At 46.4% G+C, this 27063-nt stretch overlaps 2 protein-coding genes across 2 annotated transcripts; one reads left to right on the forward strand and one right to left on the reverse strand.

Annotated features, from left to right (window-relative positions):
- Positions 1 to 268: 268 nt before the first annotated feature.
- On the reverse strand, positions 269 to 9274 carry LOC116521903 (olfactory receptor 49-like). The gene is made up of 4 exons (XM_032236540.1): positions 9252 to 9274; positions 4279 to 5151; positions 3159 to 3197; positions 269 to 290 (listed from the first exon to the last, which is right to left on the reverse strand). Exons 1-4 carry the CDS (start codon positions 9272 to 9274, stop codon positions 269 to 271), a joined length of 957 nt encoding a protein of 318 aa, XP_032092431.1.
- A 15929-nt stretch (positions 9275 to 25203) lies between these two features.
- On the forward strand, positions 25204 to 26157 carry LOC116522495 (olfactory receptor 6C3-like). The gene has a single exon (XM_032237413.1). The coding sequence runs from the start codon at positions 25204 to 25206 to the stop codon at positions 26155 to 26157; it is 954 nt and encodes a 317-aa protein (XP_032093304.1).
- Positions 26158 to 27063: the final 906 nt, after the last annotated feature.

A 27063-nucleotide genomic window follows, 5' to 3' on the forward strand; every position in this document is an offset into this window, starting at 1 on the left:
GTATGTCTTATCGTTTCCCTTTGGAAAATGTATAGGGCTTTGGTTGCTGTTGCTGTTGCTGTATTTCACCACTTTAACATTAAAAAAAATATAATTACATTTTTAGAAACCATTGCACTCTGGCTATTTCACCATAAACAGAATATGTACGAGAGAAAGAGAGAATGGAAGTGCTGAAAGAAATATCCTGCTGGGTTCAGTTCCAAGGGGGGAGAAAGACACTGGAAACTTGGTGGATGTTTGGAAAGATGGCTTATGGTGGATAGGATCACATGGCTTGAGATTCTGGGCTAAAAAAGGAAGAGAGGCTGAGAGTGCCTGGGTTTTATGCCCTCTCTGGGCTTTTGAATTTGAGCTTGTATTCTGATTGGTTGTCAGACACTGATGGGGCCGTGCAGGGGTAACTCTGTAGTCCCAAGCTTGGTTGAGCCTTCCTGGGCGATGATGTAATGAAAGGGCTTTGGGCAATTCCTACTATGGCTATGCCTCTAGGAGGTAGAGCTTCGTTATGTAGACTCGCCCAGGCCTTAATGGCCCATTGACAAAGTTGAGGGTGGTGGTGAGTTTTTGCCTCCCTTTTAGGTAAAATATTCTGCCCTTTTAATATTTCCTAAAATATCTCATTTTCCTAGGAGAGGGATAGGTGCCAACTTCCCACAGAAGGGAGGGAAGAAAATGAAATGGAAAAGAGGACTTTGGTATTTCAGAGTGCCAATGCTAAGATCATCTTTACAACTCAGTGATGTACTTCCCTCAAGGTCCCAATCTATAGTAGTGCAGATAAATGTTAGGTAAGCTCCCCATTGGGAGAGCGAATAGGTTCAAAGAAGCGTTGTGAAAGTTGTGTTGGAGAATACACAAACCAGCATACAGAGACACTGCAGTTTAAATAGGCTTTTACTTTCGTGGAAATAGAGGTATCAGAGTCCATCAAACAGTCCAAGTCATACACGGATAAGACAGTCAGTCATCAACGTCTTTCAGTTAAGGGATAATCCAAATAACATAGTCCAGTATCATATAATCAGTTCAGTACTCAAAGTCTGCTAGCAGTTGCAAAACTTACAATAGCTCACGGCACTTTCTAACAGCCAGCTTCCAAAACACTCAGATCAGATCAGCCCAGCATCTAAGAAACAGAGAGCTAACAGTCATTCTGGCTCCCTCTTATGGCCGATTGGGGAAAACAGCTACCAATCACATTTTACAGTATGATTTAAAGAAACAGGTATAGCATTGTCACATGATTTATATCTTGCCAACTCAACTGTTAGAACAATAACCATGGGCATAACATATTTTTTTCTGATGAATATCTGTAGCTCGGGCATAGGATGAGGGTGGAAGTTCATTCTCTGAACTTGTGGGTTGGTTTCTGAATGTTTCCTTACCAGGTTAGGTAACATCTTCAGCAGAGTTAGGGAGCTACCCTAAATGCCACTGATGATATTACCTAGCCTGGTAATGAAATATTCATAAACCAACCCACAAGCTCGGAGAATGAACTTCTACCCTTACATATTTTTTTTTGCCCTGTCTAGCATTTTACATGCTACTGTAATGCTTATTGGCGATATTTTAGTACTGGTCTTGTATGATGCCTTGGCATAATAATATACTTACTACATAAATGGAGGCATAATATTTTAATTACTGATGCAAAATTCGGAAATTGTTGGAAGAAATTACAGAGCGAAAAATAGAACTAAATCCAGAAGCATTCTTATTAGGACTATTAGATCCAAAAATGGAAGAACTTCAATACATAATAATGCATATTCTCACTGTAGCTAGGATTGCTTCGGCACAAAGCTGGAAAAAAATCCATACACCCGCAGATGAAACAATAATTAGAAAAGTACTCGAATGTGTAGAGATGGACAACATGACAATAGAACTAAAAGAAAGAGAAGAATCAGATTTCTATAAAATTTGGAATAGAATTTATAAGTGGCTAGAAAACAGAAGCCAAAACAGAAAATAGAGAATGTAAAATATAAAAGTGATATAAATAATTAATATTATTATGTTACTGTTCTGACCCACCTTCTCCATCCAGGAATGAAAGCTAAAAGCCACATAACTAAAAAGGTTTCTTTTAATCAGTCCAAGCTCTTGTTGGCTGCAAGCCCAAATAAACAAAGATAATAGCTCCGGCAGAAAGTCCTATAACTCAACCCCAATGCAAACCCGGCTTCTCTTATCTCAACCCACTTATCCAAGTTGGCTTCTCTCAGTTTGTGAATGCGAACAAGAACAATCACTAGAACAGGAACGGAACGTTGACTTCTGCAACCAGGACGTGGCACCAGCAGTCTCTTTATACTCAGGAGAGGATCCCAATGAGCAACAGCTGCTCGCAATCATCTCCTGTAAGTACTCAGTTGTTCCTTCCCTCGAGTAACCCTTCGATGGGGTGCATCCTGCAACAACTCCCAAGTGTTTCCCTGAACACTCCCTCTGATGCAATGCTCTGCCGCCACCTGGTGGCCAACGGCTCCTGCCAGGCCACAACATATTACTACTACTGTTGTTATATTATAGGACAAAGTAACAGCAATAGGAAGGCAATGCAAAATGGAGAACTAGAAAGGCTAAATATGGAAGCCGATTCAGAAGGCTGTATAATTGCTTTACATTATTATGTATGTTTCGTGTTTTGCTTTTTCTTCTTGTGTTTTTCTTTCTGTTTTTAAAGATTAAATTGTTCAACAAAAATTATTTTTTTAAACAATAAGTATTTCAATTACTGAATAGAATGGAGACATTGTACATGTACACCACTGAGTGACATCGCCAGGTCTCGCTGCTTTAGCAGAGTAAGGAAGATACTCGGAGATGATTCACACCCTGGTCAGTGTCTCTTTGCACTTCTACCATCGGGCAGAAGACATCAAACCATAGACAGCCGAACAAACAGGTTTAAAGATAGTTTCTATCCTTGGGCTGTGAGCGCAATAGGAAACTTTGGTGCTCTCCGAGCTTGTTTTCATACACACAGACACACAGACACAAATGTATGTAACAATAAGCAAGCTCAGAGCACCAAAGTTTCCTCATCTCTCTCCTCCCTCTCTCCTCCCTCTCTCTTCCCCCTCCCCCCTCTGTCTGTCTGTCTGTCTCTCTCTCTCTCTCTCTCTGAAGCAAGAGTATAGAGCAATAAAATAAACAATGAAAAGGAATGTAATGTAGAAATACAGCTATATGTTTACCAAAAAAGAAAGAGGGAGAGGTAGAGAGTAAAGAACAAGAAGAAGGAGGGAGGGGGAGTCTGCAAGCAATCCAATAGGTACACTGTATTGCCAAAAGTATTCGCTCACCCAGCCAAATAATCAGAATCAGGTGTTCCAATCATTTCCCTGGCCACAGGTGTATAAAATCAAGTACCTAGGCATGTAGACTGTTTTGACAAACATTTGTGAAAGAATGGGGCACTCTCAGAAGCTCAATGAATTCCTGCGTGGAACTGTGATAGGATGCCACCTGTGCAACAAATCCAGTCATGAAATTTCCTCACTCCTAAATATTCCACAGTCAAACTGTCAGCTGTATTATAAGAACGTGGAAGTGTTTGGAAACGACAGCAACTCCGCCACGAAGTGGTAGGCCATGTAAATTTGTCCAACATCAGTGTGACCTCACAAATGCACTTCTGGAAGAATGGTCATAAACACACTCCTGAACCTTGTGGACAGCCTTCCCAGAAGAGTTGAAGCTGTTATAGCTGCAAAGGCTGGACCAACATCGTATTGTACCCTATGAATTAGGAATGGGATGTCACTTACAGTAAATTCATATGCGAGTAAAGGCAGGTGAACAAACACTTTTGGCAATATAGTGTACTTCAAGTGTGGAACTCCCTCTTTAGAACCCAGGCCAACTGGCAGACCCGAATCTTTTGGTCTTTTGAAATTGAGCAGCATCTACAACGATAACAAAAGATAAAAAATGTTCTTCCAAGTCCTTCTTTTCTTTCTCTCAGTCTCTCTTGCCGTTTCTCTTAGTCCATCAACTTTCTCACCTGAAGGATTGAAGTATGGGCTCTACACATAGTAGTCATTCTGATGTTTTACACACTGCTCCATTCATTCTCATGTGTCCCACAGAGTTCCGGAACTGAAGGAGATCATTTCCCCGATTAGTAGATGCTCATCTCCATCCCCAACCATCCTCCAAAGCTGTTTTTCTCTCTATCCCAACCATCCTCCAAAGCTGTTTTCCTCACCATCCACAATCATCCTCCAAAACTGTTCTCATTTCCATCCACAAGCATCCTTCAAAGCTGTTTTCACCTGCCTATTTCTCAGGCTGTAAATGAAAGGGTTGAGCAAAGGGGAAACTACATTGTTCAAGACACCTACCGTCTTGCTGAGGTCCAGCCCGCCACTTTGCGTGGGCTTGACGTACATGAAAATGCAACTCCCGTAGGTGATGAAAACTACCACAATGTGAGAAGCACAGGTGGAGAAAGCCTTCTGCCTGCCTGTCCTGGAAGGAATGTGCATGACAGCAGCAATGATTTTAATGTAGGAAACGATTGTGACGGCCAAAGTCCCCAGCACAGTCATGGTGGCCATGAGAAAATCCATCAGTTCCAGAAACTCGGTGCTGCTACAGGCAAGCTTGATCAGTGGGATGTTGTCACAGAAGAAGTGATTGATGACATTTGGACCACAGAAGGGCAGACGAAATAGCAGAATAAGGGGCACGATGACATAGAGGAAACTGATCAGCCAAGAACCTACTACTAACTGAGTGCACAATTTGTTGTTCATGATGACTGTGTAGCGCAGAGGGTTGCAGATGGCTACGTAGCGGTCAAAGGACATAGTAGCCAAAATAAAGAATTCAGCAGTGCCCAAAATAAAGTAGAAGAAGGTCTGTGTGAAGCAGCCCGCAAGAGAAATGGTAGTGTTGCCTGAGGCCAAGTTCAGCAAGGCCTTCGGGATGGCAGAAGAGATAAATCCTATTTCCAAGACGGAAAAGTTCCGGAGGAAAAAATACATGGGGGTATGAAGGCGATGGTCAACCAGAGTGATGTAGATGATGAGAAGGTTTCCCATGATGGTCAGAAGATAAGTGAGAAGGAGGACCCAAAAGAGGAGGATCTGCAGCCATCGGATACGGGTGAAGCCTACAAGAATGAACTCCGTTACCATAGCTGTCCTGTTCAATATTTCTGCCATTCCATTATGAGTTCTTTCTGGGACCAAATCTTTAGAAAAAATAGGAAAAGGTGTGATGCGTCCAACCTTTCCCTCAGAACATTAGAAAAAAAATAAACCACAATTTAATTCCTTTCAAAGCGGTCGTGACCGATAAGGAAAAAAAAAAACCAAAATAATTGGTAGAACTGTTCAATTTACATGATAGAAAATGCTAGTGAGAAAGTCTACAACTATCAGTAGAGGAAAGTGTTATTGGAGAAACAAAGTAAATAGTACTGCAGATCAAAGTGGGAAGGAGAGATGACCTACCATCTTCTTCTAGGAAACCACCCATTTTTATAAATTGAAAAAAATATGTGCTCATGTCTTTAAGGTTTACTTGAATGTTCCTTCTGATGCAATTCCCATCTTAATTAAAGAGGTTGACATGTTAATTTGTTTACGAGCAACACTGGTTCTTCAGGGAATTCACTCTGTGGACAAAAAGTTCATTCGATTCTTCTAAAACTTGAGTTGATCTTCTCAAACAATTAGCCCTTCAAGGTGGACCAAACCTGGCAACCAAAACTATCAAGCTGATTGACCAACCCAAAGCTAAGAATGGTGATGCTTTGTAGCTGAGTTCTTTATTGTTTCACATCTGTTGAATGTTGAATGTTGATTTTATTTATATGCCGCCCTTTTCCTCCGAAGGAGACTCAGGGCGGCTCACAAATCAACCAGGGAAGGGGGATACAAACAAAAATTTAAAACGACACAAAACAATGCATAATTTAAAATACACAACAGTCATACCAATTTGAGACGGGGGCAACAGTTCTTTAGCCCCAGGCCTGTCGGAACAGCCAGGTTTTAAGGGCTTTGCAGAAGGCCTGGAGGGTGGTGAAGGTTCGAATCTCCATGGGTAGTTCATTCCAGAGGGTGGGAGCAGCCACAGAGAAGGCTCTCCTCTGGGTAGTCGCCAGTCGACACTGGCCGGCGGATGGAATTCGGAGGAGGACTAATCTGTGGGATCTAATCGGTCTAGTGGAGGTAATTGGCAGTAGGCGGTCTCTCAAGTATCCAGGTCCAATACCATGAAGGGCTTTATAAGTGACGACTAACGCCTTGAAGCGTATCTGGAGACCAATAGGCAGCCAGTGCAGCTCGTGGAGGATAGGTGTTATGTGGGTGAACCGAGATGCACCCACAATTGCTTGCGCGGCTGCATTCCGGACAAACTGGAGTCGCCGAATGCTCTTCAAGGGCTGCCCCATGTACAGCACGTTGCAGTAGTCCAGTCTAGAGGTCACAAGGGCGCGAGTGACTGTTGTGAGGGCCTCCCGGTTCAGGTAGGGATGCAACTGGTGCACCAGGTGAACCTGGGCAAATGCCCCCCTGGTCACAGCCGACAAGTGGTGTTTAAAAGTCAGCTGTGGGTCCAGGAGGACTCCCAAATTGCGAACCCTGTCTGAGGGGCGTACTGTTTGACCCCCCAGCCTGAGAGATGGAACACTTGGCCAATTAGTAGGCGGGAAACACACCAGCCACTCAGTCTTATCTGGATTGAGTACAAGCTTGTTGACCCCCATCCAGTCCCTAACAGCCTCGAGGCCCTGGCACATCACATCAACCGCTTCACTGAGTTGGCACGGGGCAGACAGATACAGCTGCGTATCGTCCGCATACTGATGGTATTTTATCCTGTGCCGTCGAATGAACTCACCCAGCGGCTTCATGTAGATATTAAACAGGAGGGGTGACAGGACCGAACCTTGCGGCACCCCAAACGTTAGGGGCCTAGGGGTCGATCTCTGCCCTCCGACCAACACCAACTGCGACCTGTCCGAGAGTTAAGAGGAGAACCACCGTAGGACAGTGCCTCCCACCCCCACCTCCTGCAGTCGTCGCAGAAGGATACCATGTCGATGGTATCAAAAGCCACTGAGAGGTCAAGGAGCACTAGGACGGAGGCATAACCTCCATCCCTGGCTCTCCAGAGGACATCGATCAATGCGACCAAAGCGGTTTCCGTGCTGTAGCCCGGCCTAAATCCTGACTGGAAGGGATCTAGATAATCGGTTTCCTCCAAGGACCGCCCGAGCTGAAAGGCTACCACCTTCTCAACAACCTTCCCCACAAAGGGGAGGTTGGAGACTGGACGATAGTTGTTTAAAATGGCTGGATCCAGAGATGGCTTCTTCAGAAGGGGTCTCACCACCGCCGCCTTTAGAGCGGGGGGAAAGAACCCCTCCCGAAGGGAGGCGGTAATAACCGCCTGGATCCAGCCCCGTGTCACCTCCCTGCTGTTAGCGACCAGCCAGGAGGGGCACGAGTCCAGTACACATGTGGAGGCACTTGCAGCTCCCATGGCCTTGTCCACGTCCTCAGGGGTAACAGCTTGAAAATCAATCCCGTGATGTCCTGCCAGATTCTCCCCTGGTGCCTCAGCTGGCACTGCGCAATTGGAGTCCAGGTCCGTCCGAAGCCGAGCAACTTTATCCGCGAGGAATTGGACGTAATCCTCAGCTCTGCCTTGCAAAGGATCGCTCATATCCCTCCTATTTAGGAGGGAACGGGTTATCCTGAACAAGGCGGCTGGGCGCGACTCAGCGGAAGCAATCAGAGAGGCAATGTGTGTTCTTTTAGTCATCCTAATTGCCCCAAGATAGGCTCTGTTGCTGGATGTTAAAAGCGCTCGGTCTGACTCGGACTTACTGGATCTCCATCGTTGCTCTAGGCGACATCTGTTCTGACCCCCCTCGTCCCACACCAACACACACTCTGAGCATTTACAGCATTTAATTAACAGACAGACAGGTCCTTGGCAGCAACCCGGCACAGACAACCTTGGGCAGCAATCCAGCACAGATAAAGCTTGGCAGCAATCCAGCCTGCCAAGCTCACAATAATGTTCTCCAACATTAGTTCCTGCGTTGACTTCTGCAAGAGGGGCGTGTGCACAAGCAGTCCTTTTATAATCTGGAGAGGAGCCTAATGACCACCAGCTGAGTGCAATTCTCTCCTGTACTTGCGCAACTGTTCCTGATGCCTATTAGCTCTTCAGTGCCGGGCATCCAGGAACAACTTACTGCTGACCTCAGGCTCACGCTCCCTTGTCTCCTTCCCACTGGTCCAAGGCTCAGGCGCTTCCTGGTGACCAACCAACCTCTCTGCGCCCTGCTCAGAGTTGGAACCCTGTCCAGGGTCCTCCACATCCTCCAGAGCCGACTCAGAGGGCCCCTCGCTGTCGGAGTCTGGTGGCAGCATCAATGGCTCCTTCTGGGCCACAACACACATCTATAAGACAAAATATTGCCAGAACTCTACTATATGCACGTACAATGTACCTACCATGGAGGGACTATTTTCTACCTCTTTCATTCATAATTCCTGGACTGAGTTGTCTCCTGCTCCTCTGGAATGCCACCCCTCCCTCCTGAGAATCTACCTCCTTATTGCTATTCCATCACATTAATAACCTTTTGATTATAAGATGTCAGTAACAGAACCTTGCAAGTCTGAATGGGTATTGCAGTCACAGCATTGTTCCATCTTCCCGCTAAGCATTCAAAATGGACAGTGATTAATATATAGATGAAAGGGTGCATGTATGTATAGATAGATGATAGACAGATAGATAGATAGATAGGTCAGTCCTGCTAGGCAGGATTCAGGTCTGGATATAGGACAGAAATGGTAATTATCTCACTTTTAGATGGTCTCTAGCAGGAGCAGGATGAGGGTAGTGCATCTGTCCTTGCTGTACTTGACCTCTTTTGATACCATTGACCATGGTATTCTCCTCGAGGGGCTTTGAGGGATGGGAGTGGGAGGCCCTGTGCTATCCTGGTTCACTTCCTTCGCAATGCTCCAGCTGCTCAGCGGAAGCACGGAAGACTTAAAAGACAGGTAAGGAGCTTGGGCAGGTGGGCCCTCGAGAGCACTGTACTGGAATGGTATCCGGTGCTCCTGGCAGGCTCCAGTACCCCCGTCACAGGGCATACCACCTGCAACCCACCACTGATGGTGATCCAGTTTTATTTAAAATAAGCACATTGACATTAATGGTATATTAAGTTGTGATTAACCATTTTTGTTGATTTTTGTCTGGTGTGATTCCACATACTGATATTTATTATCCGGATACTTCCAATTAAGTATAAGTATAATCTTTATTGTCATTGTACTTAAATACAACAAAATTGGTTATTGATTTCATAGTAAAGACTATATCCATGATGGTGAACCTATGGCACGTGGAGCCATTTGTTAGGTTCGAGGTTCGAGGTTCATTTAATTTATATGTTGCCCTATTCCCGGCGGGACTCAGGGCGGTGCACAAACCCAAAGGAAGGGAAGGGAAACACAAAAACTACAGCGAAAAGTACAGGGCATTTAAAAACAACCAACAGCCACACGATTCGAGAGGGGAAGGGAACTCATCGACCCCAGGCCTGCCAACACAGCCAGGTTTTAACGGCTTTTCGGAAGGCCTGGAGAGAGGTGAAGGTCCGAATCTCTGCAGGGAGTTCGTTCCAAAGGGCTGGAGCCGCCACAGAGAAGGCCCTCCCCCGGGTAGTAGCCAGATGGCATTGGCTAGTAGACTAAGGTGACCAGATTTTCAGATTGGTAAAGAGGGACACCATTGACCCAGGGGGGGGGGGGCTTGATTAAAAAATTTATATTTTGTCAAACATGACCCCAGGACACTGAAACCATCATAAATACGAATCTGTTGCCAAACATCAAAATTTTGATCACGTGACCATGAGGATGCTGCAACAGTCGCTAAGTGTGAAAATGGTCATTAAGTGTGAAAATGGTCATCAGACACTTTTTTCAATGCCATTGTAACTTTGGTCACTAAATGAACTGTTTGAAAGTTAAGGCTAGCTTGCATTATAATGCCTTATGCTAGCTTACATTTTCAAGAGAGAGAAGCTAAACTCCTTGTTAGAATTGAAATAGAAATGAATAGAGTAGAGTAAAATAGAATAGAATAGTTTATTAGCCAAGTGTGATTGGACACACAAGGAATTTGTCTTTGGTGAATATGCTCTCAGTGTACATAAAGAAAAATAAAATAGTAAGATAGTGGGATCCTTGCTGCACCAAGCCTTCACTAATCCTCTCACTTTCATAAAAATCAGTAAAAATCACTCATGCTTTTTTATTTCTATTTATTATTTTGCTACGGCCACATATGAATATATATGCACATTCCAAACAGATTTTCTTACTAAACAGCCACCATTCTCATCCATAGGCCACTAAATGCCTCACCAACCTTTTCTGTATTCTTTCATTTCCTTCCATCCATTTTATTTATTTAACACAGAGTAGATTAGGCTGTCAGCCTTAGTCATTCTTCTAACATGACAACAATTCTTACCAACAAGGACGGTATTGGCACATTTTAGCTAATGCAACCTAAACATAACCAAAGCCTATTTCACTTCAAGTATGCTAACTTTATTCTATGCCTTCCCACGCATTACATGGCTTGAACATTCGCGGATCGCCACCAAATTGCACAGGTGGTTGTTCTACCAGATGGACATCCTTACTTTTTCTCGAAAACGGGAGAGAGGCTGCCTTTCCTAGTCTAGCCCCGTAACAACAACCCTACGAGGTAGCCTGGGTTAAAAAAAAAAAGCGAGTGTCGGGGAATTCTGCGACTGCATCACCTCTTCGCTGCTCTCGCTTCCCAGGGAGCTCCCTTTCCTTTCACCGAGCAGCCCGTTCTCGGAACAAAACGGAGAGGCTCAGAGGCGGATACGCCTGGCAGTCAGTGGGGACGGTGCTGAGAGGGGCGTGCGCTGGGAAAGGGAGCTTGCACGGTCCGCCTCTGAGCCTCTCCGCGCAGTCACCCCCTTCCACGTCATGCCCCCCACCCCAAAAACAAACCACCAGCGCTCCTCCCGCTCCCCCACTCCCCAGGCCTGCAGCGCCTTTTCTTCCCGTTCGGCTCCGAGCCACCATCACGTACTTCTTTTGGCTCCGCTCTAGGCACCGGCCGCCGCGCCGCCATCCTCCCCTCCATCATTCCCCCTCCTCCCAGAGCACCACCGGAAACATGCCAACCTCAATACGGATGCAAAGGCGTCACATCGCCGCTACCCATGTTCACGAGGCGCCGGGCATTGCAGGGCGCAGAGGAAGCCAGCAGACAGATGGGAGACTTGGGGAGGGGGGAAGGAAGAGATCCCGTCCAGGGTAAAAAGAGGGAAAAGCGGAGAGCCTACCCTGGACGGGATCTCTTCCTCCCTCTCCCCCCCGGTCTCCTGTCTGTCTGCTGGATTCCTCTGCACCCTGCGATGCGTGTCTGGGTTGGCTTCCTTGGACACTCAGCTGCCACCCCCACCCCCACCTTCCCTCCAACCAACTGTCAATTTATTCTTCCTGCACATGAAAGCACTTTAGTCAGTGGAGTGTGTGCTGGGAGGAATCTCTCTTCTCCTCCCTGCACGGACCCCACGGTGCCTGCATCAGAGCTCGGGCGGGATTCAGGTGAAGGAAAGGACTTTTCTTTTGCCGGCATCAGAGCTCGAGTGAGCAAAAGCAAGTATTTAATCAGTGGACTACGCGCAGGGATGAATATATCCCCTCCTCCCTGCACGCATCCACTGAATAAAGTGCTTCCTCTGGCCCGCCTGATCTCTGCTGCGGGCTAAAGGGAGCTGGGAGGACAGGAGATTCCTCCCTGCCCGTGAAAGCGCTTTAGTCAGTGGAGTTCGTGCTGGGAGGAATCTCTCTTCTCCTCCCTGCACGGACCCCACGGACCCCAATTCCACTTATGGCCTCAGGTCTATTTACCAGTTAGAGGGTCTGGAACTGACCGTTGCCGGTTGGGGGGCGCAGAGGAACCCAGCAGACAGATGGGAGACCGGGGGAGGGGGGAAGGAAGAGATCCCATCCAGGGTAAAAAGAGGGAAAAGCGGAGAGCCTACCCTGGACGGGATCTCTTCCTCCCCCACCCCCCGGTCTCCCGTCTGTCTGCTGGGTTCCTCTGCGCCCTGCGATGCCCGTCTGGGTTGGCTTCCTTGGACACTCAGCCTCCACCCCCACCTTCCCTCTGACCAACTGTCAGTTTATTCTTCGCTACAAACAAAACACGGGGAAGCCGGCATCAAGTTTTCGGTGACTCCGAGGTGCGCTAACTGAAATGCGGTCTTCCTTCAGTCTCTGCTTGCAGCCTCTGGGATGATCGTTGGTGGGTGGGGGAAGCGAGGGCGCAGCTGAGCCGGGGAGGCAGAGATGAGAAGTGAGGGCTAAATGCAAAGCGTGCCGAAGAGAGCAAGCGAAGAATCCCCAAAGCGAAGGACGGGCGGGAAGCGCTTGGCCAGTATGTGAGAAGGCAGGCTGGAAGTGGCTGCGGAAGGGAAAAGAGGCGGCCACGGGTATCGGTTCTCCTTGCGGTAGATAAGGGAGGTTCGTAGCAAGGGTCCGCTGGCAGGTAGGCTTGGGCGGGGCGAGGGAAGAGAAGGCCTTCCCCTCTCTCAGGTTGCCCAGTTCCCCCCCCCAGTTCCTCTCATGAGTAGCTCGCAAGGGAAGGCCTTCTCTTCCCTTGCTAAAGGCCGCTGCCGCCCACTCGAAGTGGCGAAGCCTCCCGATTCCCACCGGCACCGGAGTTACTCACCAGGGCAGTGCAGCAAAAACAAACAGCGAAGGCGAAATGAAATGGAGACTCGTGAGACTCACGACTCACACGGCGTGCTTAAGCGGACTCCAGCCAATCAGTGAGCTGGCTGGGATGGAAAATTTTAAGCACCCTCGTACGTGCTTAAAGTTTTCCATCCCAGCCAGCTCACTGATTGGCTGGAGTCCAGGCCAATCAGTGAGGGGCAGGCTGTGCTGGCTTAGATTTTTAGTGTAGATAGAATAGATTGGGGAATGGAACGAGCGAGCTAGCGGCAGCTGATGATGGGCGGGGAAGCCAGCGAGCGCTGAAATAAAGCGGGGGGTTTTGAGAAGCGGGTGGGACATGGGAAAAGGATGAAAAATCGTGCCTGTCCCGCCAAATGCAGGACGTCTCTTCACCCTATAGTAGACGGAACCTGAAGGAGGCCTAATCTGTGTGATCTAATGGGTCTTTGGGAGGTGATTGGCAGCAGGTGGTCTCTCAAGTATCCAGGTCCAATACCATGAAGGGCTTTATAAGTGACGACTAGCACCTTGAAGCGTATCTGGAGACCAATCGGTAACCAGTGCAGCTCGCGGAGGATAGGTGTAGCGTGGGTGTACCGAGGTGCACCCACAATCGCTCACACGGCTGCATTCTGGACGAGCTGAAGTCTCCAAATGCTCTTCAAGGGCTGCCCCATGTAGAGCGCATTGCAGTAATCCAGTCTTGAGGGATGCGAGGCATTGCCCTGTCAGCTTCAGCATGCACATGATGACTTCGGCCTTCTTTTCGGCTTTTTTTTCGCTGTCTGGAGGCTTCCCTGAATGGTTTGCACATTGGGCCATTTTTCACCCTTTAGGGAAGCCTCCTGAAGGCTCTGAAGGGCAAAAACTGGCCCTACGGACAAACCAGAAGTCACAGTTCCTGAACGTCCAGGTTGCTTGTAGGACCATTTTTCACTCTCTGGAGGCTTCAGGACAAAAAACGGTCCTACAAGCAACCCAGAAGTGACTTCCTGTTGTCTGTAGGGCCGTTTTTCACCCTCTAGAGGCTCCTAGAAAGCCTCTGCAACCTGGGGAGGGCAAATAAAGTGTGTGTGTCTATGTGTCTGTTGTGCTAGTCACGTGCGCATGTGCGCTGGGGCCGTGCACATAGCATTATGGGGGTGGGCATGTCCTCACATGACCCCCCTGCACTTCCCACCCCCATTTTTGGCACGTGACCCCAAAAAGTTTATCCATCACTGGACTATAGAAAAGGATTGCAGTAAGATTTTGACTTACAATGATATATAAAATGCAGCTTATTAAGCCACCACAAGCCCTTCTATCCAATTCTCCTTTTCTTTATTAAACTATTATAAAACAAAGTAAACTGAAGGGCCTCTGTGGACCCAAAGTTTCCCATTATAAATTCTTAACCTGTTAATTAATTTTCTGGGGAATAAGAGAAAGAAACAAAGTTATTCAACTTCTTGCTTGACCTCCAGTCACCTTAATTGAGAACAAGAGGTTAGAAACCCAGGTTGAATTCTCATACACTGTGGAATTAATCAATTTCTTTAAAAAAATCCTTTGAATATAAAATAAATACAGTTCTTTCTTTTTTTATTTTATTTTAAAAAAGTTAAAATGCAAAATTCCAAAAACATTAACAGGAACAAACGAACAACAACAACAACAACAACAACATGCACACACACACACACACATGCACCCACCCACCCACCCACACACACACACAAACCAAGACATTAATAAGGTGCATTGAAATACCATTAACACATATACACATATTATTCCCCCTAATTGAATGACAATATTAATTTCCCACTCGTTGCAGAACAGGCCTAACAAAATTTAAACTACTAATATTATTTGCAGATGGGTTGCCACATTAACCTGTCTCCCTATCCACTATATTAATGACAGAATAGTTAACAGGTAAAGCCATAATTTAAAAAAAAACAAGATTAAAATTTCAAAGAACTTCATTAGCAAACTTATTGTAATCAACTGACAGAAAGTTTACCACAGTTTCTTTTCTAGAAAATACAGTTTTGTGACATCTTTGGACTTAACAGGTTGCCCTTGACGTATAACTGTAATTGAGCCTAGAATTATGGTTGCAATTCATGTCAGTTATTAACCAAATCACCGTGTCTTGTTTTACGACCTGTTTGTGATTATCGTTCATTGAATCAGCACAGTTTTTAAGCAAAACAGAGCAGCTGTTAAATTAATTTGTGTCGATCTCAGCCTCTGCTTCGCTATTTGCTTTCGGCTGCCATTGAAATGGGGAGGGGGGGCCTTGGTATTTGAGAGGGGAACTTTTAGTACAGTAGAGATTGTAAAAAGGGAGTTTTGTTCTCACCCTCTGTTATATATGCAAATGTTCCCTGTTACCAGCTCTCTGATTGGCTGGTCATTTGACAGTTGCTTTGGGCTCGAGTATAAATACCCTGACAGTTGCAGGGACGTTTTTGAATCGCTGTCATCTCGCAATAAACATCTACTCTCTGATTCCATGGCTCCTGCTTCTTCATCCCTCACAACATATGCAACACTGGCGACGAAGGTGGGATCGCGATTCCGCAGAGCCTGGAATAAGAATAAAACTAAACAATAAGCCAGTCGCAACGCAACCAGGCAAACGCGAACAGAAAATACTTTGAAGACCTGTCAGAGCTGCAGCAGCAGTTGCCACTGCCTCAGGTTTCGCCTTCGATCAAGCCAACCTGAGTAGATCCACAGGCACGGACTCCTTCAGTCAAAGGGACGGGCAACCTATGCTTAACCTTGGCTGGAGACCTCGCCTCTGCTCAGGGACAAGCTACGAATCGCGTGGGCTCAACCGTGGCTGAAGCTGCCTGTCTGCCTGCCTCTCTGCCGAGAAGATCTACCAGACACAACTTTAGAGACTGTCCGGTCTACTGTTTGCTACTGCAATAAACGGTTACTGTTGCCTAAGAAGCCTGCCTGCTGCTAACAGAAGCCTCCACAGCCGTTTCAGAAGCCTACCATTCTCTGCAGCAGAAATCCTGTCAGCTAAACCTTCCAGCAACAGCGGAACCCTGCCTGTCTGCCTACCTCCCAAGGTCACCTGCCTTACAAAGCTGCCTACCTCCCAAGGCCACCTGCCTTACAAAGCTGACTACCTCCCAAGGCCACCTGCATTACAAAGCTGCCTGCCTCCCAGCTCCACCTTCTGCAAGGTTTACATGCTGACTCCACTGCTGACCAACAACCGGGAGAAGCGAGGCCTGGCGCTGGACGGGAAGCTGAAGCACGAGGACACCAACCTGCCTCCAAAAAACCAAAGTTACCGACAGGCTTGGACTTTCTTTGCACACAAAGCAAATAACTGGGGGGGAAGGAGAGTGTTATATATGCAAATGTGCGAGACCAAGATGGCTGCGAGGCTTTTTTCGTCGTGAGCTTCTCCGACAAAAATGCCTAAAAAAATCTCCAGCAGCAATTTTAAACTTGAGAAAGGAGGTTCGCCCGGGATGTTTAAGATTCTGGGGACCCAGGAAGACCAGCCAGCGGTAGGGGTTGCCACTCTGGGACGACCCTGGACGACGCCGGCTCCAGCGACTCCGGCGGTTTCCATGCTTTTCCGGCCGTTTCGGCCGTTCGGCAACGAGGAAAGGAACCTCAACCGGATAACAGCGAAGGCGCTTCCCGGCGGCTTTATCACCTACTCCACCTTCCTGCCCTGTTTATTTACGGCGAGGACGGCGAGGACGAGGTCTTGTGGAGACCGCCCCTGTGCCGTGCAGATCTTGGCGATTCCAGCGGTTTTGGAGGCTCCGGTGATTTTTGCGCTATCTTGGCCATTTGACACCGAGGAGGCGGGCTTTATTTTGAGAACAGTGGCGGCGTTCTTCGGCCATTCCAGTGCCTGTTCCACCTTTTCGTCCTGCCTGCCCCTGACGGTGAGATTTTGGGAACTCCCTGGGGTGGTTTTACCCCCAGAAAGAAGACTCCTGGACTGGGCTACCATTGAGACTGTGGGTGGACAGATGATGGCGGCATTGGGCGTTCTCATTGAATCCCCGCAGTACCTTCTAACCAACATTGCCCAGCTTGCTGAACTTCCGGTTTCCTCATCAAACCGACAATCAAACTGACACTATTTTAGAGGACGTGGATTGGGGTCGGGTGTCTGTAGAGACTGGCCAATTTATGGGATTGACTGTGACTGCCATCACCACAACCCTTACAGACGCCCTCCCCCCCTCCCTGCCTTTCCCCGTGGCTTAGCCTTCATTTTAAACATAATTATTGCCTCTGTTTTAACATCATTATTGCTGGCTGTGAAGCCATCTGTGGAGAACCATTTGACCCTCTCGGAACTCGCAATTTTAATAGAACTGCTGCGCATTTTATAATTCTTTCTTTTTCTTTTCTCTTTTCTTTAAAAAAACCCTCTCTTTTTTTCCCTTCTCCTCTTCCTTCTTCCTAGCTCTAAATTTTAATTTTAAATAGGTATGTTGAGTATATGGGATTGTATGTGAGTGTGTGAGTGACCCACTTTTATTGCTATTATTGTTGTATTTTTGTATTTTAATTATTATGTGGGGATTGGTTGTGTGAGTGCTTGAGTATGCTTGATTCGGAGGACCTGCCGGGGGTCACCAGGGTGGTTGGGGGGACCACGGCCACGGGAGTGGGTCAGAGCATTGCGGTCGTAACAGGGAGGGGCAGATATGGCGGGGACTTTAGGGCTGGCCATTACCGGGGAAGGAGGGCTCGCTACATCACAGAGATCCCTCCTTCCGGCCCTATGAGTCCCACTCTGAGGCCAGATGGCGCGAGTAATCAGGACCCTGGTCTCAGGCTGTTGTCGCTAAATGCCAGGTCTGTTGTTCACAAGGCTCCCCTCGTCCGGGACTTAAATTTAGACGAGAGGGCAGATCTGGCATGTATTACTGAAACGTGGCTGGGCACGGAGGGAGGAGTCCCCCTCGTAGAGATGTGCCCAGATGGATTTCAGGTGCTTCATCAGCCGAGAGCCCAGGGAAGGGGTGGCGGTGTGGCCATTGTTATCCGGGAGTCTTTAGCACCTCGTAGGATCCCTGCTCCGGAGCTTGTTGGGTGTGAGTCCCTGCTGGTGAAGTTGGACCTCAAGGGTCAAGTGGGTCTGCTGCTAACGTACCTGCCTCCCAACAGCATTGCAGCAGCCCTCCCCTCGCTCCTTGAGTCAGTAGCCGAGCTAGCAATTGAGTTCCCCAGGTTTATGGTCCTGGGGGACTTCAACTTGCCTTCGCTCAGTGAACACTCTGATGGAGCGCAGGAGTTCATGGCTTCCATGACAGCCATGGGCTTGACCCAGGTAATTCGGGGCCCAACCCATTCAGCGGGTCACATGCTCGACCTCGTATTCCTCTCGGAGCAGTGGACTTGTGATCTTGGTCTGAGGGGTAATGAGATCATACCCCTGTCGTGGTCAGACCACTGCCTACTGAGGCTTGACTTCCGGAGGCCAAACCCCCACTGTAGGGAGGAGGAACCGACCAGGTGGTTCCGCCCCAGGCGACTTATGGACCCTTGAGGTTCCAGACGGAGCTTGGGGTTATTCCTGATACTCTCGCCCACAGTTCGGCGGAGACTCTGGCACTCGGCAGCATCGGAGTCTCTTGACCGGATTGCGCCACTACGGCCCCTCCGGGTCAGCGGATCCTGGAGGCCTCCTTGGTTCACCGAGGAGCTCCGGGAGAAGAAGCGCCGGAGGAGACGCCTAGAGCACCTGTGGTTCGATAAGTCCGAATCGAACCGAGCGCTTTTAACAACTAGCACCAAGGATTATATCAGGGCATTAAGGACAACTAAAAGAACGTATATAGCCACCTTGGTTGCGTCCGCTGAGTCCCGCCCAGCCGCCCTGTTTAGGATAACCCGTTCCCTCCTAAATAGGAGGGATACGGGGGACCCCCTGCAGGGCAAGGCTGAGGACTATGTCCAGTTCTTGGCGGACAAAGTTGCTCGGTTTCGATCGGACTTGGACTCCACTTTTGCAGATCCAGCGGGGCACAAGAGGATAACTTGGCAAACCATCTCTGGGTTGAGTTTCAGGATGTTGCCCCTGGGGATGTGGACAAGGCCATACGAGCTGTGAGTGCCTCCACCTGTGTACTGGACCCGTGTCCCTCCTGGCTGGTTGCCAACAGCAGTGAGGTGACACGAGGCTGGATCCAGGCGGTTGTTACTGCCTCCCTTCGAGAGGGGCACTTCCCCGCCGCACTTAAAACGGCGGTGGTGAGACCCCTCCTGAAGAAACCATCCTTGGATCCAGCCATTTTGAACAACTATCGTCCAGTCTCCAACCTCCCCTTTATTGGGAAGGTTGTTGAGAAGGTGGTGGCCTTCCAGCTCCAACGGTCCTTGGAGGAAGCTAGCTACCTTGACCCCTTCCAGTCCGGCTTCAGACCTGGTTACAGCACAGAAACCGCTTTGGTCGCATTGACCGATGATCTCTGGAGAGCCAGGGATGGAGGCCATGCATCCATCCTGGTTCTCCTTGACCTCTTGGCGGCTTTCGATACCATCGACCATGGTATCCTTCTGCGACGACTGCGGGAGGTGGGGGTGGGAGGCACTGTTCTACAGTGGTTCTCCTCCTACCTCTCGGACAGGTCGCAGTCGGTGTTGGTTGGGGGGCAGAGATCGTCCCCTAGGCCCCTAACATATGGGGTGCCTCAGGGTTCGGTCTTATCCCCCCTACTATTTAACATCTACATGAAACCGCTGGGAGAGATCATTCGGAGGCACGGGATAAAATACCATCAATATGCGGACGATACTCAGTTGTATCTGTCCGCCCCGTGCCAACTCAATGAAGCGGTGGACGTGATGAACCGGGGTCTTGAGGCCGTTAAAAACTGGATGAGGGCTAACAAACTGGTACTCAACCCGGACAAGACCGAGTGGCTGTTGTGTTTCCCTCCCAATAATTTGGCCAGTGTTCCATCGCTCAGGCTGGGGGGTCAAATTTTACACCCCTCAGATAGGGTTTGCAACTTGGGAGTCCTCCTGGATCCACAGCTGACTTTTGACCATCACCTGTCAGCTGTGACCAGGGGGGCATTTGCCCAGGTTCGCCTGGTGCGCCAGTTGTGACCCTACCTGAACCGGGAGGCTCTCACAACAGTCACTCGAGCCCTTGTGACCTCTAGGCTGGAATACTGCAATGTGCTCTACATGGGGCTGCCCTTGAAGAGCATCCGGCGACTGCAGCTAGTCCAGAACGCGGCCGCGTGAGTGATTGTGGGCGCACCGCGGTTCGCCCACATAACACCCATCCTCCGCGAGCTGCGCTGGCTACCTGTTGATATCTGGGTGCGCTTCAAGGTGCTACTTACCATCCATAAAGCCCTCCATGGTAGTGGATCTGAGTACTTGAGAGACTGCCTCCTGCCAATTACCTCCCTTCGACCTATTAGATCGCACAGATTAAGCCTCCTCCGAGTTCCATCCGCCAGTCAGTGCCGACTGGCGACTACGCGGAGGAGGGCCTTCTCTGTAGCAGCTCCGACCCTTTGGAACGATCTCCCCATGGAGATTCGTACCCTCACCACCGTCCAGACCTTCCGCACAGCCCTTAACATCTGGCTATCCCGTCAGGCCTGGGGATAAGGATTACGCCGCCCCACCTGAATGTTGAATGACTGTTGTGTTTTATTGTTATTATTTTGTTTATTCACGTATTGTGTTATATTGTCTTTCACTCCCCTTCCCATGAATTGTAAGCCGCCCTGAGTCCCCTCAGGGAAAAGGGCAGCCTATAAATAATAAACAATTCAATTTAATTCAATTCAAATGTTAGAGGAGTGTTGAGTATGCAAATAACTGGGGTGAAGGAGTGTTATATATGCAAATGTTCCCTGTTACCAGCTCTCTGATTGGCTGGTCATTTGACAGTTGCTTTGGGCTCGAGTATAAATACCCTGACAGTTGCAGGGACGTTTTTGAATCGCTGTCATCTCGCGATAAACATCTACTCTCTGATTCCATGGCTCCTGCTTCTTCATCCCTCACAACATATGCAACACCCTCTACTGTGCATACTGGAGACTAGTGTGTGGTGTTGGTCAAGGCCAACCGTCCTGCATACCAACCTGATGATGCTCCTTGAAGATGAAACTCACATGACACCTGAGGGATTTGCAGATTGGACAGTGGGATGAGGGTTACCGGGGGAGGGATTGGTCACATATTGATATGTATGATTTCGCACGCTTTTGCCTCAGATCTCGCTTTGCTTAGCTGCTATCTTTTCATAACCAGTAAAAGTACTCTTAATTCTGCAAAATGGAGTTAAGTGGTTTCTTTCTTGGTTGATGAGGGAGGCCGGCTTGACATTCGGATTCTGGGAAATACCATCACTAAATTGTGATCATGTGACTGTAGGAAGCTAAAAATACCCATAATCGTAGGCCAATCTCCAAGCACTCAAAATGCAATCATGGAGGTTGTCAACTCTGAAGCCATTTTTTGACCGCTTCAGTGTTGCCACATTGGAGCTGAGGGATACAGAGTAGTGATTTGAGATAGAGAGGATTTTATAGCCAAAACAAAACATTTTCTCTTGGGAACCAAGGACATTCTCACACCTGGTCAGAGGAAGGCAGAGTGATGCTACCCTGTTGCCAAACTGCACCGTGATTGGACTATGTGACTGATTCTTTTGGGAAAGTAGAAAATCTTTTACTTTTAATTAGGTGAAAACTGTAGGAGTTTTCAGAGTCGGTTTTCACCAGATGAGTGCCAATATGATATTTCCAATAAAGCTATTATTTTGGGGAATCTACTGTCCTTGGAGTTTTGCTTGATATGGATTTGTTACTTGGAACCTTGACAGAGGTGTTGTAACTTTGAATCTGGGTTGTAAGTAGTCCTGAGGAGGTCCATTGTAATTCTGGTTAATCAATAAATGATTGGTTGCTGGTTGAGAACTATTTATACTGGGGTATTATTTCTGGGGAGGAACAAAACTTTGTTGGTTTGGTTATGACAGGATGTGCGTAGTGTTGGCAAAGTTTCTATGTCCCACCAGTTATTCTGAAGTTAACAAGGAAATGTATTACTCGATCCAGACGCCTCATTCTCTGTCGTCCCCTTCTTCTTTTGCCCTCAATCTTTCCCAGCATTTCGCTCTTCTCCAGTGAGTCCTTCCTTCTCATTTGGTGGCCAAAGTATTTGAGTTTCATCTTCAGGATCTGGCCTTCTAAAGAGCAGTCAGGGTTGATCTCCTCTAGGATTGACCAGTTTGATCGCCTTGCAGTCCAAGGGACTCGCAGGAGTCTTCTCCAGCACCAGAGTTCAAAGGCCTCAATTCTTTGGTCCTCAGCCTTTCTTATGGTCCAAATTTCCCAGCCATCCATTGCAACTGGGAAAACCATAGCCATGACTATATGCCCCTTTGCTGGCAGGGTGATGTCTCTGCTTTTTAATGTGCTGTCTACATTTGCTGTAACTTTCCTCCCCAGGAGCAAGCCTCCTTTCATTTCTTGGCTGCAGTCCCCATTTGCAGTGATCTTGGAGCCCAGGAAAATAAAATCTGTCACTACCACCATTTCGTCCCTGCAATTCCTGCAGGAATCGAGAGGCCTGGATCGCACGATCTTAGTTGTCTTAATTCCTTAATTCTTAGTTCCCTGGAGAAGGAAATGGCAAGCCACTCCAGTATCTTTGCAATGAAAACCCCATGGACAGCACTAAAAAGTTCTTACACTACACAGCTTCTTTGCTATTACGTACAGTGGAAAGAACATAAGATGCAATCAAATTAGCAGAGATTAGTCATACCACATGGGGGTTCTCTAATGAATGGCCAATATCAACACACACTGTAGTAGATATTGATTTATAGAGAGAGAGGTTGCCCAAAAGGATATTCAAGGGAGAGAGAAAACATCTTCAGAACTGTATCTCTGGTTTATCTGGCATTGACACATGTATCATGCTGAAGCAACTACATAACTTTCAAGGTGCATTTTGGGAAGGTGACCTGATTCAAATATCATTAGTAGAATACATCTTGGGCTAATAATGATCCAACAAAATGTATTTTGGGTTAAAGGGCATCTTTAGTGGAAACAAGGAATGGGGGATGTCTAGTTTAATGGAAAGAAGGACTCTGTGTGTGTGTGTGTGTGTGTGTGTGTGTGTGTGTGTTTGTGTTTGTGTTTGTGTTTGTGTGTGTGTGTGTGATATGATAGCAGTGTTCCAAAATCAAAGGGGCTGCCACAAAATAAGAGGGAGTCAACCTATTCTCCAAAGCATCCAAAAGCAGGAATAAGAAGTAATGGATAGAAACGAATCAAGGAGACAACTAACTTAGAAGTAAGGAGAAATTTCCATGACAGTTAGAACAATTAATCAGTGGAACAACTTGCCTCCAGAAATTGTGAATGCTCCAACACTGGTGGGTTTTAAGAAGAGGTTAGGCAACCATTTGTCTGATATGGTATAGTGTCTCCTGCTTGAATGGGGAGTTAGACTAGAAGACCTCCAAAAGTCTTTCAAACTCTGTTATTTGTTATTCTGTTAAGGACTTGCACTCCAGAAGGAATGTCTTGATTTGCTAAATATGTTCAATGGAATGTCTTCTCAAAAGTTTCAATCAGGATTTGACAACCATGAGATGATTACGGTGGTAGCGAGATCACTTTGGATGTCTAATATGGAAAATAGGACAACTTAGCAGCCTCAAATAGCATCTGCCCACGGTTGCTGAAAGCAATTATCCACCTAATTTTAGCTCCCTTTAGCAGATTTGGAATGATGCAAGAGAAAGATAGATTTTTGTGAAGGAGTCAGAGAGAATTTCTATCTTTGTATTACCACATCCTCACATTCCTTATTTAATCTTTGCTTCTGGACCACAGTACAACCTGCTATTTAAAAGCAATTTTCCAAGATGCTTCAATTGGGATTTTGTTAAGAGAAAGAGGACACAGATCTTGTAGTAGTTTTGTCCTAGATTTAATCCTGGATTTCAGACTATGATCATCCGCTACTTTAGAGTTTTGTGACTGATGAACCATATTATTTTTTGATTTTATTTAGTTTGTCAAACAAGTGCAAGATAACAGGTATAAGTATAAACATGGACATGGACAAGGGAAATGAGTACAAATAAATGGGGACAGTAGGACAGGGATGGTAGGCACACTGGCACACTTATGCATGCCCCCTTACAGACCTCTTAGGAATGAGGTGAGGTCCATGGTTGACAATTTAAGGTTGAAGCTATGAGGATTTGAGGATGTAACAATGGAGTAGGGTAGTGAATTCCAGGCATTGGCCACTCTGTTGCTGAAGTCGTATTTTCTGCAAACGTGGAAGCAGTTTGCCTTGAGTTTGTGTATTGATTGTTTGCCCTTGTATTGTTGTGGTGGAAGCTGACGTAGTCGTAGACAGGTAGGATGTTGTAGCAGACAATTTTGTGTACTCTGCTTAAGTCTAACCAAGGTGGCACAGTTCCAGATTGTCCAAGCCCGAAATTTTGGTGGCATAAGAGACTCTATTGTGAGTAGAGGAGTGGAGGACTCTTCTTATGAAATATCTCTGGATCCGCTTAATCGTATTAATGTCCGATATACAGGGTGGATTCCAGGTAAATGAGCTGTATCCAAGAATTGATCTGGAAAATGGACAAAAAGATCTTGAGGTACCTAGATTTTAGACTATGATCAACATCTATTTTAGAATTTGGGGGCTGATGAACCATATTACATATTCCAAAAGATTTGTTTGCTTAAAGGGCCAACGGAGTAAATTAATTTATAAGCACAATGCAGTGAAGAACAAAAAGGTTGCATTCTTCTTGGAACATATACAGTATTTTTAATGTAAAATTCTTTTGTTTCTTTTTTCCCCAAAAGATACCCATGTCAATAAAATACTTGCACAATACAAATCATTTTTTAAAAAGATATTTAAAACAGGAGGAGAAATCATTTTGATTCACATTTTGGAATGAATTTAGACTCACACCATGTGAAATATCCACAATTATTGTCCTTCCGTATTTTCATTTGTAAAGTTGGAACTTCAATGTTTAGAAAAAGGAAAACTTAAAAGAGTGTGACAGTTAGGGGAAAGAAAGGGCAGATTCCCGGGAGTTAGAAATAACAAAAAATCATTTCTCATTTTTCCTAAAAGTAAGCAACTTACGATGTGCAGATTCATCCCATGCTTTGAAAAGAAGTGATATTCCTTCCATGCCAATTTTTCTGCAGGAGACCATCGTTCTACTTAAACAGAAATCTGAGCATCATTACAAGACAAAAAGAGCTTGAAGGAATGGAGACAAAATGAAATTATGGTTACAGCAGAGATTTCAAGACAAGGTAACTTGGTGGAATATTAATATTACAAGAAAGAATCTTCTATCAATTTCTGATCCGGTTCTGTATTAACCATGAAAAGTAACGAATCGAGAATCAGCGAGTTCATACTTCTTGGCTTCACAGATATTCGAATGCTGCAGCTCCTGTTTTTTGTCATTCTTCTCTTTGCCTATTTTTCCACAATTACTGGAAATGCTGTGATTATCATCCTGGCTAATATAGACTACCGGCTACAGACCCCAATGTATTTCTTCCTCTGGAATTTTTCGGTTTTAGAACTTGGATTTACCACGGCTGTCATTCCCCAAACTTTGTCCCATCTTTTGACGGGCCACAAAAGCATTCCTTATGTTGCTTGCATGATACAGTCTTTCATGTATTTTCATCTGGGTACCACAGAGTTCTTCCTCTTGGCTGTCATGTCCTACGATCGATACTTGGCTATCTGTAACCCCTTACGCTACCCATCCATCATGAAAAAGAGTTTATGCACCTTGCTGGTTTTCTGTTGCTGGATTGGAGGCTTCCTACTCATCATTGGTCCTTGTGTGATCTTTCTACAGTTTCCAATGTGCAACTCAAACATACTGGACCATTTCTTTTGTGACAACACACCATTGATCCAACTCCTATGTGGGGACACAAGATTTCTTCAGCTTTTTGGGTTCGTCACCGCTGTGATTTCTTTGCTGGGGACTTTGAGCATTTCAGTGGCTTCCTACATCAACATAATTAAAACCATCTTGACTATCCCATCTGCTACAGGGAGAAAGAAAGCTTTTTCCACCTGTGCCTCTCACTTCATTGTGGTGTCCATCACCTATGGGAGCTGCATCTTCCTTTATATCATCCCATCCCAGGCAAGCAAAGTGGAGATTGGAAAAATAGTGGCCATTCTCAACACAATAGTTTCCCCTTTGCTCAATCCTTTCATCTACAGCTTGAGAAACCAACAAGTTCAGGAAGCCTTCAAAGATCTGTTGAAACAGGTTGCAGTCTTTATTAAAGGTCCTAGGAAAACCTGAACACACCTTTCCTTCTGGACTTGGTATATCTTGATTTCTTGTTCAAAGTGATGAAAAAATATACAGTTATTTGGTATTTTCGAGTAGCATTTCCTATGGCCAAAGCTCTATGGTTGACCCTCTTAATTTTGTGGACTATCCATTGAAGTTATCCAGCACTGAGGGGTCTGAAAAATGAGGTCTTCATGTTAAATTAGTATCATCTAATAAGCGTCATATGGGGTTTTTGTATCTCTTTCGTTTCCCCTAAATCCTAAGAGTAGAAAAAGATTTTTTCAAAATTGGGAGTTGAGGAAAGAGAATTTACTTGGGACACCTGAATTTTTTAAACTATAGAGTTGTAGAGATAGAAGGGACTTGTTTAGTCCAACCCTCTGCTCAAGGCAAGAGATCTTATCCCATTCCAGTCAAAAGATTGTTGAGTCTATGAAAACCTCTAGTGATGGAGCACCAAAAGTATGAGAGGCAAGTTATTCCACTACTACTAGTTTTTACTATCAGAAAACTTCACCTTATTTCTTGATTGGCCTTTTTGTTTTAACAAGCTTCCTCTTTTCCTTGGTCCATCCCATAAACTTCACATTGATAGGTCCAAATGTATTTTGCAAGAATGTTTCTACTCATGATGGTTCTGTCTAGGTTGCCTTCCCATGCAGCTGTCACAGAATCAATGCTCCATGGCATTTAATGACACCACTATTACGTTCACGCAGATAACACCTTCCCGAAGATCTTGGATTTCACTATTGAAGGTGGGAATTGGCCACCATTCCAAGCCACTGTTGGGCTCAGCCCTGCATCCTAAGGGTGAGTGTATAAAAAGGAATTGGTGAGTTTGTGAAATCAAGACTAGGATGGACACAGCCATGTTTGTGTTGGAAAGAATGAAGAGAACATGGTTCGACA

This window comes from Thamnophis elegans, chromosome Z (assembly GCF_009769535.1).
Source record: "Thamnophis elegans isolate rThaEle1 chromosome Z, rThaEle1.pri, whole genome shotgun sequence".
In the NCBI taxonomy this organism is placed as follows: domain Eukaryota; kingdom Metazoa; phylum Chordata; class Lepidosauria; order Squamata; family Colubridae; genus Thamnophis; species Thamnophis elegans.

Bases quoted from the DNA above. Each gene is read 5' to 3' on its own strand.
- LOC116522495 (XM_032237413.1), top strand. From the start codon at position 25,204: ATGAAAAGTAACGAATCGAGAATCAGCGAGTTCATACTTCTTGGCTTC.
- LOC116521903 (XM_032236540.1), bottom strand. From the start codon at position 9,274: ATGTGGAATCACACCAGACAAAA. The intron at 5,152-9,251 runs ATCAACAAAAAT...AGCTATGGTAAC, and splicing joins TGGAATCACACCAGACAAAA to GGAGTTCATTCTTGTAGGCT. The intron at 291-3,158 runs GCTCTATACTCT...TTCCTTTTTTAG, and splicing joins TTTTCATTGTTTATTTTATT to CCCAGAATCTCAAGCCATGT.